General features: G+C 50.7%; 1 protein-coding gene across 8 annotated transcripts in view; it reads left to right on the top strand.

Annotated features, from left to right (window-relative positions):
- Positions 1-13,484, top strand: part of IGSF3 (immunoglobulin superfamily member 3) — a 104,719-nt gene that overhangs the window by 68,309 nt on the left and 22,926 nt on the right. For 7 of the 8 annotated variants that reach the window (XM_066377249.1, XM_066377247.1, XM_066377252.1 and 4 more), the window contains 4 exons: positions 3,281-3,670; positions 5,267-5,326; positions 8,059-8,460; positions 12,565-12,969. In XM_066377249.1, coding sequence (XP_066233346.1) covers positions 3,281-3,670; positions 5,267-5,326; positions 8,059-8,460; positions 12,565-12,969 — 1,257 coding nt within the window. The remainder of the gene's footprint in view (positions 1-3,280; positions 3,671-5,266; positions 5,327-8,058; positions 8,461-12,564; positions 12,970-13,484) is intronic. The other variant, XM_066377253.1, reaches the window with a different exon arrangement.

Genomic DNA, 13,484 nt, shown 5'->3' with positions numbered 1-13,484 from the left:
TCGTGTGCGCGTGTGCGTGCCTGGGTGCTAGAGGAGGGCCTGTGACGGCTCTAATTCAGTCCTGCCTTGATTCAACCAAGTGTTTTCTATATTGGGCACAAAAGACTTTGTAAGGAAAAAGAAAGTCCCAACCCCAGAAAGATAGCGTCTGCGGCGCAGGAGAGTGACTCAGCTGAGGGGTTCCTGTGGCTGTCCCCTCAGCTTTCTCCGCAGAGCCTGCGTCCTCTCTCTGCTGGAGCCCGGGTCCCCTTGATCAAGCAGTAGAATCCAGTCTCCCGTGTTCACTCCTGGCTTCTGCTGGTGCATGTTGTTTGCTTGCATTGAGGAACTGAGCCTCATGCCAACAGCTACATGAGTGAGCTTGGAAGATCCTTCAACCCCAGTCCAGTCAGTGTTCAGCTGATTATAACTTCATCTGATATATTTTATTGTTAATATTGTATGTGTTGATTCAGTGGTATTAGAAATGAGTATGTTGTACTAACAGAGCTCATTCTAACTTTAATGAAGATTGTTTTAATGTATAGCTGGAAGAATAAAAAAAATAGTAAATGTAGACTTTGAAATACTGGTCACCAAAGATGTTCTAGAATGAGGAACTCAAAGATAAAGGCACATTATTAGAGTAAAAGAGGGGTCAGCAAACCATGGCCTGTGCCTCGACAACCAGTTGTTTTAAAAAACTCCAGATGTTATATTTTTTTTAAAAAAAAGAAAGTCCCCTTTCAAATAAGTTTGAAAACCGCTGCTGCAGACAGTGGGGGGAGGGGGGGAGACTTTTGAGCAGGGAATGACCCAAAGTCTGGATTTAGAAGGAAAACATGGAGGCCACGTAGAAGTTGATTAGACAGGTTGGATCTGATTCCAGAGACCAGGTAAGAAAGGACTAATAAGACCATGACAGGTGAGCGCCAGCTGCCTGGAAAGGAGGCGGTGAGTGGGTGCTGGAGGCAGAAGAAGGGCCCTGTGGAAGGAGTTCAGCTGTCTGGGGGCCTGCGGCTGGAACTCGGGGACGCCCTGAACGGTAAGGAGGACACGCCGGAGAGTGTCTGCTCCCCCATGGGTGGCAGCGTGGTCTCCTTTCCCGTGAATAGTAGTCAGGGAGTCCACCCTGCAAGCAGACTCGTCGTCGTTCAGCACGTGAAACACCAGCATGTCATCGACACACAGCTCAGTCAGATTTGAACTTGGGAGTGATGAGGCCCAGGAGAACAGCCTCAAGAGGAGCAGGTCCAGTGAAAGAGAGAAACCAAGTGGTCAGGCAAGGGAGAAGCAGGAGGGGCGTTGTCATGGAGCCCAAGGGAGAGGCCAGGCCAGAGGCTGAGAGCTGCCTGGGAAAACCCTTGGTTGTGATGGGGGCAGAGGGGCCTCACTGATGACGTTTGCTGGGGAAATGAAATATGGGGAAAGGGCCGGAAGCCGATTTAAGTGGGCTGAGGAGTGAGGGAGGTATTCGAAAAGGCCTAAATCAATTTCTAGTGGTTTGATTGGGTATAACTAAGGGCAAATTGTAGTGCAGATAAAAGGGTGATCAGTTATAAATCTCACATCTGTAGCCTGAGACCATCAGGGCTTCCCTAGCCGAGGGGCACTGCCTGTGCTCAGTCTTTGGCTGCCAAGCAAAGAAAGCCACAGTTGCAGCCAGCCTAACCCCAGGGAAATGGGGCATCTGAGGTCTAGGGCACCTGTTCACATGTCTTCAGGGGCATTTGTATGGAAGGGGTGCTTTTTATCAATGATGTTGAGATATAAATCATTGTAATTGGGTTGACCAGAGAGCCAGGATCTGGCAGACAACATGGGCACAGGCCACGTAGGTGCATTCATCTACACAGAAGATGACAGGAAAACCTGCCTATCTCCACCCCTGTCTCTCGGGACTAGTCTTTTGGGAAAGGGAAGCTGAGGCAGCAGCTCTCATGTTAGAGGTGAGCCCTGGGAGCTGTTGAGTGGTTTGTGTTGTTAGGAAGTTTAGGTAATGAAGCTGATTCACTGGGGAAAAACAGGGGTTTGGGCAAGGTGCTGGCCCACATGGGTGGGGTGGGGCTGGGAGCCGGGTACAAAGCCAGGCTGGGCTGGAGACTAGGAATGCGGAAGCAGGGCTCTCATGACTCCTGTGTTTTCTCGGAGGGATAGGAGTTTTACATGGCGCAGGGGTCTTGCAGATAGTGGTAGAGGCTCGGACATGCCAGTGTAGGAAAGGCAATCAGGTTTGGAGTCAGTGAGTCTACGATGAATGCAGAGGTCTCTTTAAAGTGATTGCCCCTCTGTTCTCTCTCAGTGAGCAGAACTGGGAGGAAGGACTTGAGCAGAGTTGTTGCAGCTACAGCCTTCCCTACCCAAGATTCTTTGGTTCTGTTGTCTAGAACGGAGTGTTTTCTCCAACCATTGACTCTTTTGTCTTACCCTGTCCCCCACTTCTGCCATGAGCTAGGAGAACTGTCCCATAGAACCCATGGAAATGACAGTCACCACACACCGTTACTCAGAGTGATGGGACACGTTGGTGGTGATGGGCTCTTCTTTGATCACCCCTCATGCTGGATTAAACACCCAGCTCCCTGAAGGGGGTTGGGGTTCATCGGCCATTTCACGGGTGTTCTGGTTTTCAATGTAATAGGTATTTTTTATTACACCTTTCTAAATATTTGACAGGTAGTGACTAGTGAAAAGCCATTAGTTTTTATTTGTCCTGTGCCATTTTGTTAGGGTTGGTCTTATGTGTGTCTTATTTCTAGTATTCACATGGGGATGAAGAACGTATTTCAATATGTTAATTTTTTAGTTTATTAGGATATAGGGGCCAGCACCTAGGCTATTGTATATTTTTGCCTCAGAAACCCCAGTGGGGTAAGTCCTGTTATATCTGCTGAATGTGTTTGTAATCCTGTTGTTTAGTGGGTTATTCTGAGTGTAGAAGTCAAGGCTACTAGGCCTTTGCTATCTGCCATGTAGTGATATTCAGAGTTCCTTATTGGCTTTTGGGGGGTGAATCTAGGGCAGTGTAAGCTGCAGACAGAGCCCATCGGTCATGACTGGGATAGCAGCCCCTTCAGACTACCTGGGTCTGGCTACCTTGGTTTCCCTCTGTGATGTTCAAGAATTTAATTTCTCAGGTCACCTGGGTGCGAGCTGGAGTTTGTTCTCAGGACAATGTGGTGGTGCCTTCTCTGTAGTTTGCAGTGGAGAGAAGGCTTGGGTGGTGGGACCGTGCAGATGCAGTCTGCGTAGCTTGGCTCCTCACTCACCCAGAGTGCACCGTTCTGTGGTTTTTTCTTAGACAAAGAGTTCACTGTTCGGCTGGAAACAGAGAAACGCCTGTACACGATGGGAGAGCCGGTGGAGTTCAGATGCATCCTGGAGGCTCAGAACATTCCCGACCGTTACTTCGCTGTCTCCTGGGCCTTCAACAGCTCGCTCATTGCCAACATGGGGCCTAACGCTGTGCCTGTCCTCAACAGCGAATTCACCCATCGGGAAGCCAGGGGGCAGCTGAAAGTGGCCAAAGAGAGTGATAATGTCTTTGTGCTGAAGATCTACCACCTCCGCCAGGAAGACAGCGGGAAGTACAACTGTCGTGTGACAGAAAGAGAGAAAACGGTCACCGGGGAATTCATCGACAAGGAGAGCAAGCGGCCCAAAAACATCCCCATCATAGTTCTTCCCATCAGTAAGTACAGAGACAGCTGCTTCCCCTCCCACCGGTCTGGTCCCATAGTTGCAGTCACTGAGTGAGGTCAGGGAGAGAAGAATATGTGGGGAGGGAGGGAAGGACAAGTGGACTAGTTCAGTGGTCTCCAACCTTTTTTGGGCCACGGACCAGTTTATGCCAGAAAATATTTTCACGGACTGGCCTTTAGGGTGGGACGGATAAATGTATCACGTGATTGAGGCAAGTGTCAAGAGTGAGTCTTAGACGGATGTAACAGAGGGAATCTGGTCATTTTTTAAAAATAAAACATCGTTCAGACTTAAATATAAATAAAACGGAAATAATGTAAGTTATTTAATCTTTCTCTGCAGACTGGTACCAAATGGCCCACGGACCGGTACCGTTCCGCGGCCCAGGGGTTGGGGACCACTGCTCTAGGGTTCAAGCAGGCAGAGAAGCCCAGTTACCCACTCCCCTCTCCAGCAGGAGGGCTGTGTTTGTTCCTGGAGGGGGTGTCGCAGACACAGTTCTGAGTCCACAGCAGCAGTGCCAGCTCAGCTAGGAGGGAAACTAGGAATTCAGGGCAGCTCTTTGCTCCTGTGTGGCAGTTAAGTCCCAGAAGTAGGGAGATGCCTATCTTGACATCTCAAGAGGGTGGGTGGATTTAACGGGAGGATTTTAAATCCTGAAGCTCACTATTAAGAAGGCTTGGCTGTCTGGGTTTGGGGGTGGGAGGGTTGGCATTTCATTTCCCTCATTGTGTCTTCCCTGTTGAAATTGTGTTTTTAAATGTCAGTGGCTGGGACCTCTCCCATCTTTGTGGGGCATAGACTTTTAAAGCTGAGCTGATTCCAGGGCTGCTTAGGTGGGCTCCCTGCCCCATAGCGTTGTTTGGGTGGGTCATGGTCATGGCTGGGGACTTGGGGACTGATTATCTGTGTTTGCCTGTGTTAATCATTCATAGTGTCAAGATGTTCTTATCAATGTCTCACTTCTCTCATAGTTCTATTTTTAGTGAAAAGGGAATTAGAAAACATAATGCTCCGATTTTAAACAAGATGATGAAGTTTTAAACTAACCGTTAACCTTTCTCAACTGCTTCAACTGTTCTTTCTCTTACCCATGATTTCCTTTCCATTTTTATTTATACTTTTCCATTTTTAATCTAGTTCTCTTCCTTCAAGTATGAAGAAAAAAAATACAGGAGTCTTGTCACTCTTTTCATTTCTCACCAACAGGATTATTTTCTTTTCATGCCTTTTTTTTTTTTTTTAAATCACAACACCCCTAATTATCTTGAAATTCTTTTGTCATTGGACTTTTTATCCCTGCAATGCCTAGCATGGTACTTTGCATAGGGTCAGCGCTTGCTGAATCTGCGTAGACTTGAAATTGGAGTCGAATGTCCACGTTTGCTTCTTTTCTGTCGGTCAATGCCTACTTTAACCACAGACTCTGCTTTTAAATGTGCAACTAATCCCTCGTGGTTTTGTGAGGATCTAGGGAAGGGCAGCCACAATATTTACTCCCTATATCTTTTGTACTAAGAGATTGCCCCCAACCCCTTCTGAGAACTTGTTTGATGATATGTGGCCTGCTATATTGCTTTTCCAGCAGATGAATGGGTAGTTAAAGTCCCCCAGAACCACCAGATCCTGCCCCAAGGCCACTTGGGTAAGTCTACCAAAGAAAATGACCACATCGGTAATGGTGATAATGCCTTGGATTTTAATGGCACTTTTCCTCTCAAGCCCGAAGTGCTTCTGTATCTATTGTCTTCTTCTCCCCTCTCAGCCCTCCAGTCCCTGCGGAGGCCAAGCTCATGGCCACCCCACAAGGAAGAAGCCAGAGCACCATCCCCGAGATGTGGCCGAGCCAGTTCTGTTAGTGGTTGAGCTTGTGTTGCATTAGAAATAATTGCTTCTAACTCCACACCCACTGCTCTTTGCTGAGCCTGTGTTGCACCACCAACCTCCCGATTTGAAATTTCGTTTGTGAACATGCACTCAAATCCGCACTAGTCCTCTCCTGGGGTGCACTTAATCCGGAGTGTTTTAGATCGTCAGCGGCCTTTTCTCAGGCCCAGGAACATTTCTAAGTAGTCTTAGTGGGCAAGGTCTGTGTTTGCCTTTGCCTGGGCTGCCGGAGTAGCTTGTTCCCTCCCAGCCCCACGTTCTGACTGTGCAGTTTTCCAGGCTTGCTGGGGCAGCAGAGCCCCCAGCAGCAGCCCTCACAGTGCACGAGCCAGGGCTCCCGCCCACGTCCCCTGGCCTGACAGGAGGGGACCGGGTTGACGCCCTGGAAGGGAATTTTTCCCCGTGAGGCTGACATCGCCCTCACTCACAGATTAACACTGAGGAGAGTCTTTAATCTAAGGAGGAGTATTGTTACTATTAATGACGAGATGAAAAACAAAGGACCCCACCTAACACTCTCAGTGTCGTGACCCTCAGACTTAGGAACTGTGAGTATCCCCACTCAGCACAGAGATTCTGAAGTGTGGTAGGGTTAGGTAAGAAGCCAAGATTGCAGCATTAGAGCCCAGGCTTGTCTGCCTCCAAATCTGTATTTCCAGCCACCAGTGCTGTAGACTGCAGCTCACGAGGAGCCTGTTATCTCCTTGAATCCTCTTGGTGCAGCTCCAAGGAGGTTGCACTCCTCTGAATGTTCTAGTCCCCACCTTGTGAGGACCTGTTTTGTTTGAATTCCATGTGAAACGAACCGGCCCAGGCTGAGGAGCAGGTAGTGCTCATCGTAACCAGAGCTCACGCAGGGGCTCAGGGCTCATCTTCACCTGTTTCTGCCTGTGGGGAAAATACAGGGAGCCAAGACTGACTCCACGCACAGTCCTGGGTGTGGGGGGGTGTCCCCTCTGTAATTGGGTGCGCCTCTTAATCTGGGGTTTGATTTTATTGATTGATTTAGAATTCTTGCATCTGTTTCATGTGAGTGATGCCCAGAAAATTGGAGTCAAATTAGTTAATGGTATTTTGTGTTCTTTTATACTTATTGTGTCTTTTTTAACTCAATACAGGTAAGTATACAAAATAATATGCTCATGATTCAGATAGATTAGAATACCCTGCCTGACCAGGCGGTGGCTCAGTGGATAGAGCGTCAGACTGGGATGCGGAGGACCCAGATTCGGAACCCTCAGGTCACCAGTTTGAGCGCAGGCTCATCTGGTTTGAGCAAAGCTCGCCAGCTTGTACCCAAGGTCGCTAACTCAAGCAAAGTGTCACTCGATCTGCTAAAGGCCCGTGGTCAAGGCACATATGAGAAAGTAATCTATGAACAACTAAGGTGTTGCAATGAAAAACTGATGATTGATGCTTCTCATCTCTCTCTGTTCCTATCTGTCTGTCCCTGTCTATCCCTCTCTCTGACTCTCTCTCTGTCTCTGTAAAAAAAAAAAAAAAAAAAAAAAAGAATACACATGATGTTGGTAAAATCAAAGAGTCACTGGAAGTAGTAAAATCAATCATGATTATGGTGACCAATTTTTGAAAACTTCATGCGTTAAATGATTTATGTACATTGTCTCATTTACTTTTTAATGTTTAGAAAACTGCACAAGATAAATAACACTCTCCCTGTCTTATAGAAGGAAGCATGTAGAGTTTAAATACTTCGACTGATTGAGTTCATATAGCTGAGTAGCAAAGGAACGACGGGAGAGGAATCCTCATCCCAAACTGATTGGCAGAATGTTTCAAGGTCAAGAGGAATGGAACTGTAGGGCTGAGTGTGGACAGGCAGAGGGCGAGCCAGTGCCTTAGGTCTGTTCCTCAGTGTTGATGAAAGTGTGAAAGCTCGCTCCCTAATGAAAGTGTGAAAGCTCGCTCCCCACACACTATTTGAAACTGGACCATCTGTGCCCATTACTGTCCATACCCAAGCATGCGTTATCTTCCAAATACTTCCTGTCATTTATTCCCACTCCCAAATAGTGTCCTGAAGGACTCAAATGGCACATTATGGATGGCAGCTTTTATTTAACTGCTCTAGTACTGAATGGTGGGAGTAGAATTTTCAAGGAATTTAACTTAATAAAAATCCAAATCGAAAATCCTTGAACCCCAGCTGAACAATAACCTGATAAATTGTTCTGTGCCCTAAGCATGTGGCAGTGGGTGGTATTTCTGGTTCTGATTCAATCCCAGGTCTCAGTCCCTCATGACTCTAGTCTTCTGCACATGGCATAGGGACTCCTAGGTTACCAGAACCAAAAGCATGGGCTCAGTGCCCAGATCCAGCTGGGGCTGCACCCGTGTCTGTGCTTTTATCCTGCAATGTTCACTGCGCCTGAAGAGGATGTCATTGGCACCCATCCTCCTTTTGCGTCTGCGGGGAGGGTGCAGTCAAGCCCTGGAAGCCCCAGCGTGGCCCTCTCTCCCCATCCCCAGAGAGCAGCATCTCCGTGGAGGTGGCCAGCAATGCCAGCATTGTCCTCGAGGGCGAGAACCTGCACTTCTCCTGCAGCATCCGCACGGCGGGCCGGCCACAGGGCCGCTTCTCCGTCATCTGGCAGCTCGTGGACAGGCTGAACCGTCACAGCAACATCATGTGGCTGGACCGGGACGGCACCGTGCAGCCTGGCGCGTCCTACTGGGAGCGCAGCAGCTTTGGTGGCATCCAGATGGAGCAGGTGCAGCCCAACTCCTTCAGCCTGGGCATCTTCAACAGCAGGAAGGAGGACGAGGGCCAGTACGAGTGCCACGTGACCGAGTGGGTACGGGCAGTGGATGGCGAGTGGCAGGTGGTGGGGGAGCGCCGGGCCAGCGCCCCCATCTCCATCACAGCTCTCGGTGAGTCAACATCTAGAAGTCTCCATGGGGAGATGGCTTCCATGTCGAGAACCATACCCTGACTTTTTGTCAAAGAGTCCTGCTGGGAAACGGGGTGCTTTCTGAGGGTTTAATGGGACGAACACTCTATGGAGGTGCAGTCAGGGTTGAAACAACCAGCCATACATGGCAGGCCCGTGGGGACTGGTGACGGTTGGGCACTGTTGCCACTCGTGGGTCTGAGTGCTGGGAGTGAAGTTACAAGAATTCTGGACAGAGGAGCAAGGCCACTCAGCAGGAAATGGTGACCCCGGGTGGAGGAACGTGGCCACCTGCAAAACAGGCCTAAAGACCAGTAGCAAAGCCACAGAGCTGCTCTCCTGCCCCAGGCCCTCCTGCCCCCCCCAGGCCTTCCTATCCCCCCCAGGCCCTCCTGCCCCCCCAGGCCCTCCTGCCCCCCCCAGGCCTTCCTACCCCCCAGGCCCTCCTGCCCCCCCAGGCCTTCCTACCCCCCCCAGGCCCTCCTGCCCCCCCAGGCCTTCCTACCCCCCCAGGCCCTCCTGCCCCCCCCCGGCCTTCCTACCCCCCCAGGCCCTCCTGCCCCCCCCAGGCCTTCCTACCCCCCCAGGCCCTCCTGCCCCCCCCAGGCCTTCCTACCCCCCCAGGCCCTCCTGCCCCCCCCAGGCCTTCCTACCCCCCAGGCCCTCCTGCCCCCCCCAGGCCTTCCTACCCCCCCAGGCCCTCCTGCCCCCCCAGGCCTTCCTACCCCCCAGGCCCTCCTGCCCCCCCAGGCCTTCCTACCCCCCAGGCCCTCCTGCCCCCCCAGGCCCTCCTGCCCCCCCAGGCCTTCCTGCCCCCCCAGGCCCTCCTGCCCCCCCCAGGCCCTCCTGCCCCCCCAGGCCCTCCTGCCCCCCCAGGCCTTCCTACCCCCCCCAGGCCCTCCTGCCCCCCCAGGCCCTCCTGCCCCCCCAGGCCCTCCTACCCCCCCAGGCCCTCCTGCCCCCCCAGGCCCTCCTACCCCCCCAGGCCCTCCTGCCCTCCCCAGGCCCTCCTGCCCCCCCAGGCCTTCCTACCCCCCCAGGCCCTCCTGCCTCCCCAGGCCCTCCTGCCCTCCCCAGGCCCTCCTGCCCCCCCAGGCCCTCCTGCCCCCCCAGGCCTTCCTACCCCCCAGGCCTTCCTACCCCCCAGGCCCTCCTGCCCCCCCAGGCCCTCCTGCCCCCCCAGGCCCTCCTGCCTGCTGCCCAGGAGTCAGCCCTCCTGAAAAGCTCAGAGCAGGGTAGAGGAGGGTAGAGAATCACCTTTAGCCATTTATTTAGCATTTACTACATATATTCCTGGCTGAGTCTAAGCACCTAGCCAAGAGGTAGGCACTTTCATCTTACAAGGAGACTGAGTGACTAATTTGGTCAGGGTTATTCCTTTTAAATGACAGACCCACAGTCTGAACCCAGGAAAGCGGCGATCTGTCTCAATTTATTTTCAGAGCCTGTGTCTTGTTCTCTTTTCCTCTATGGCCCCTCCTTAAGAAAGCTATTTCCTCATTAGCGTGAAATTAAAAGATACCTTGAGATTTGCTAAAAACCAAAGAATATTAGATTTGCTTCTCATGGGGTAAAGAGACTTCTATCAACATTTATATACCTAATACATTCAGTGTCTTACATTTTAAAAGGTACTCTCTACTTGGCTGGGAAGGTAACATCATGTAAGGTCGTCTGTTTGTCAGGAGACTCTGACATCACCTGTCCCTGTGACTTTGTGTTCCATCCCCTGAGGCTGTGTCACCCCTTCCCCACGACCCCTGAATATTCTGCAGTGAAGATGGCAGTCCCTAGCGGTTTGCCCACCACAGGGTTCTCCATTTCCATGCCACTCCCAGATTAGAATGACGTTCTCTTTCTAAAAGCTTAATCCTAAAAAGATTGACCTGCTTTCCACAGTAATCATCCAACTCAGATTTCTGCCTCTAGAAACTTCACCCAGTGGCTGAGTTTCCTGATTCGCACTGGCATGCACCCGTGCAAAAGGAACCTGGGAGGAAGGTTCTGGGCATCCGACAGTGGTAGCTTTCCCATCCCATGAGGTTAGGGACATCCGAGGAGTGGTTAGTTAGTCAGGATTATTTCTCTAGAAGTAATTTTATAGTTTCAGATTATCCCCTGAATTTTTAAATACTTGACATGTGTCTGATGGTTCCCACAGCCAGCATTTACCAGGGGCTCTGACCTGGGAGCTCTGCTCACCTGGCCTCCACCCCTGGGTGCTTCCTGCTAAAGCCATAATCATGGCAACCCAAGGGAGTGGAACAGGGCAGATAGGAGGGCACCCTGGAGTGTGTCACTTTTTCAGCCTAAATAATAGCACATGAAATTTTTATATTGGTACAATTGAGCTATGGACCACCTTTTAGCGGAGAGGTAACAGAGACAGATGCCCAGGTGAGCTATTAGGTGGTTACAGTCCCCAGCCGCACATGGGCCATTACGACTGTTCAGTTAGGACAACTCGGGTGCTCTGTGAACAGTGACCGCAGCACGTGCCTGTGCCAGGCCAAGACAGAGTCGCTCAGAGAAGCTCGCCCTCCTGCAGGTGCTGTGGCTAGGAACACCGGGGGGAGGTCCTGTCCCCGAGGTCCTGTGCTCCGCCATCCTCATGGCAACACATTCTGCACACAGGTGCACAAGTGACCATCACTGTCATTTCCTGTTTAAGTATGGGCCTCTGTATTATACCTTTTTTAAAAACAGGAAACAGAAAGATAGCTAATGAAATCCAAATTGAAGACCCACAGTCTTTAGCAAATCACGCCTCTTTGTTGACTTAACTGCCCCATGTAAAGCCAAAGGATTCCTTTTGTTCCTACTTTTTTACCTCCAGAATTTAAAGTACTTTTCCTTATGCGTCTTTGTTTCTTTAACAAAATACATATTTTTAAAAATATGATATATACTGTGTGTCAGATCCTATATCAAGTACTTTACAAATACGAGCCCCTTTAATCTTTGCATGGACCTGTTTTACAAATAGGGAAGTAGAGGCAGAGAGAAGTTTAGTAACTTGCTTAATGTCACACAGCTAGGAAGTGTCAGGATAGGGCAACTGGCTCCAGGGTCTGTGCCTTTAACCACTGCCTCATGCTTCCCATGGGTTACGCAGCCTAATAAGTCCCCTGGAATCAGCAGATTTGTAGCTTCACTACTGTTTATGGGCAGCTCAACGTTGGGCAACTTTTTAAACCTATATGTGTGTGTCTTAAACTGAGGTGTCCTCACCTGTAAAAAGAGATAACAAGCCTACCTGCCCTAGAGGTCATTTGAGGATACAGTGAAGTGTGGGGAAAGTAAAGTGATTGGCACCATGCCTGGCACAGTAATAGTGCCCAGGAAGTAGTGACCACTCAGTTTTATCATCACAACCAATGTGTGAATATTAAGTAGAGTTCAAGGCTGAAGGCATTGGGATTGCTCCTACTGAAGAGTCCGTGTTAGGGACGTGCTATTTTTCATTCAGTAAGGACCACACCTCACCCAGGTCCCCACCTGCTGGAGGTCATTCTCTCCTGCTGTGGGCCCCTCACTACCTCTCTTCCCTGGATTTTATGAGGAAAGTGGGAAAGGGACCCGTGGCCAGGCCCACGCTGCCCAGCCAGGGAACACCTCCTCCACCTGTCCCCCTGCTCCAGCACCAACGCGCTGGTGGCCAGGCAGAGGAGGTGTCGGGGCTCGGGTGACACGGGCACATCACAGGTGATGAAGGAAATTGCTTTGGGCCTTTCTTCTCCTGAGTTAGCATGGAATCCCAGGATTTCTATTAATGGCCCTGCACTGGGGACTGATGGCCCTCTAGCTTCTAAACAGCCTCCGAGAGGCCATTGTGAAGGCTTCATCAGAAACAGATGGTAGTGCTGCTGCTCAAGGAGAACTGCCAGGCCTCTTTCTGTGGGGTCTTGTGAACCGAGGTTTGTGCCCCCATGTGATAGCTAATGTAACACTGGCCCAGGCATCAAAGCAGACCCCCGAGCCTTCGCTAGCTCCCTAGCTTTACCAGGAACCCCATTGCTGCTTCACACTACCCTGAGAAAGCCAGGTGACTCCTCTGGCTTGAGCTGCTCTGCTCTCTCTCCAGAAACGGGCTTCGCGGTCACAGCCATCTCCCGCACACCGGGGGTGACCTACAGTGATTCCTTCGACCTGCAGTGCATCATCAAACCCCATTACCCAGCCCGGGTCCCCGTGTCAGTGACCTGGCGGTTCCAGCCGGTGGGCACTGTGGAGTTCCATAACCTGGTGACCTTCACCCGGGATGGAGGGGTCCAGTGGGGGGATAGGTCCTCCAGCTTTCGAACCCGAACGGCCATTGAGAAGGCCGAGTCCAGCAACAATGTCCGCCTGAGCATCAGCCGAGCCAGCGACACAGAGGCGGGGAAGTACCAGTGTGTGGCGGAGCTGTGGCGGCAGAACTACAACCACTCCTGGACGCGGCTGGCCGAGAGGACCTCCAACCTGCTGGAGATCAGGGTACTGCAGCCAGGTGAGGGGCTTGGGCTCGTGCTTGCGCTGGGTGATGAGACATGTTGGCGGGGGCGGGGTACAACATGCGTGCATGGAATCTTTGGTGTGGTCACTTTGACTTCCCAACTTTTGATGTTGAGAAATATCAAATCCATAGTAAGTTGAAAGAATTATACTCCCTTTTCTTGATAGCCAGTTTTGAATGTTTTATAGCATTTGTTTTCTCCCTCTGTTGATATTTTGTTGTCGTTTTTGAACCATTTGAGCTTCCTCTAAATACTCTATTGTGTATCTCCTAAGAACAAGGACGCTCATGCTGATAGGACCTTACTAACATTTTCCCGGTTGTTCCAAATGCCTTGTCTAGTTTCTTTCCTTCCAGACCAGTCAAGGGTCACACATCATTTTGTTGTCATATCTCTTTAGATCCCTTTAATCTAGAGCAGTTCCCCAGCTCTGTGTGTGTGTGTATGTGTGTGTGTGTATAGACACTGGCATTTGTGAAAGTGTCTCAGCCGACTGTTTCGCAAGAAA

This window comes from Saccopteryx leptura, chromosome 3 (genome assembly GCF_036850995.1).
Source record: "Saccopteryx leptura isolate mSacLep1 chromosome 3, mSacLep1_pri_phased_curated, whole genome shotgun sequence".
NCBI lineage: Eukaryota > Metazoa > Chordata > Mammalia > Chiroptera > Emballonuridae > Saccopteryx > Saccopteryx leptura.
Note: the sequence above shows the minus strand (reverse complement) of the source record. Positions and strands in the feature narration are given on the sequence as shown.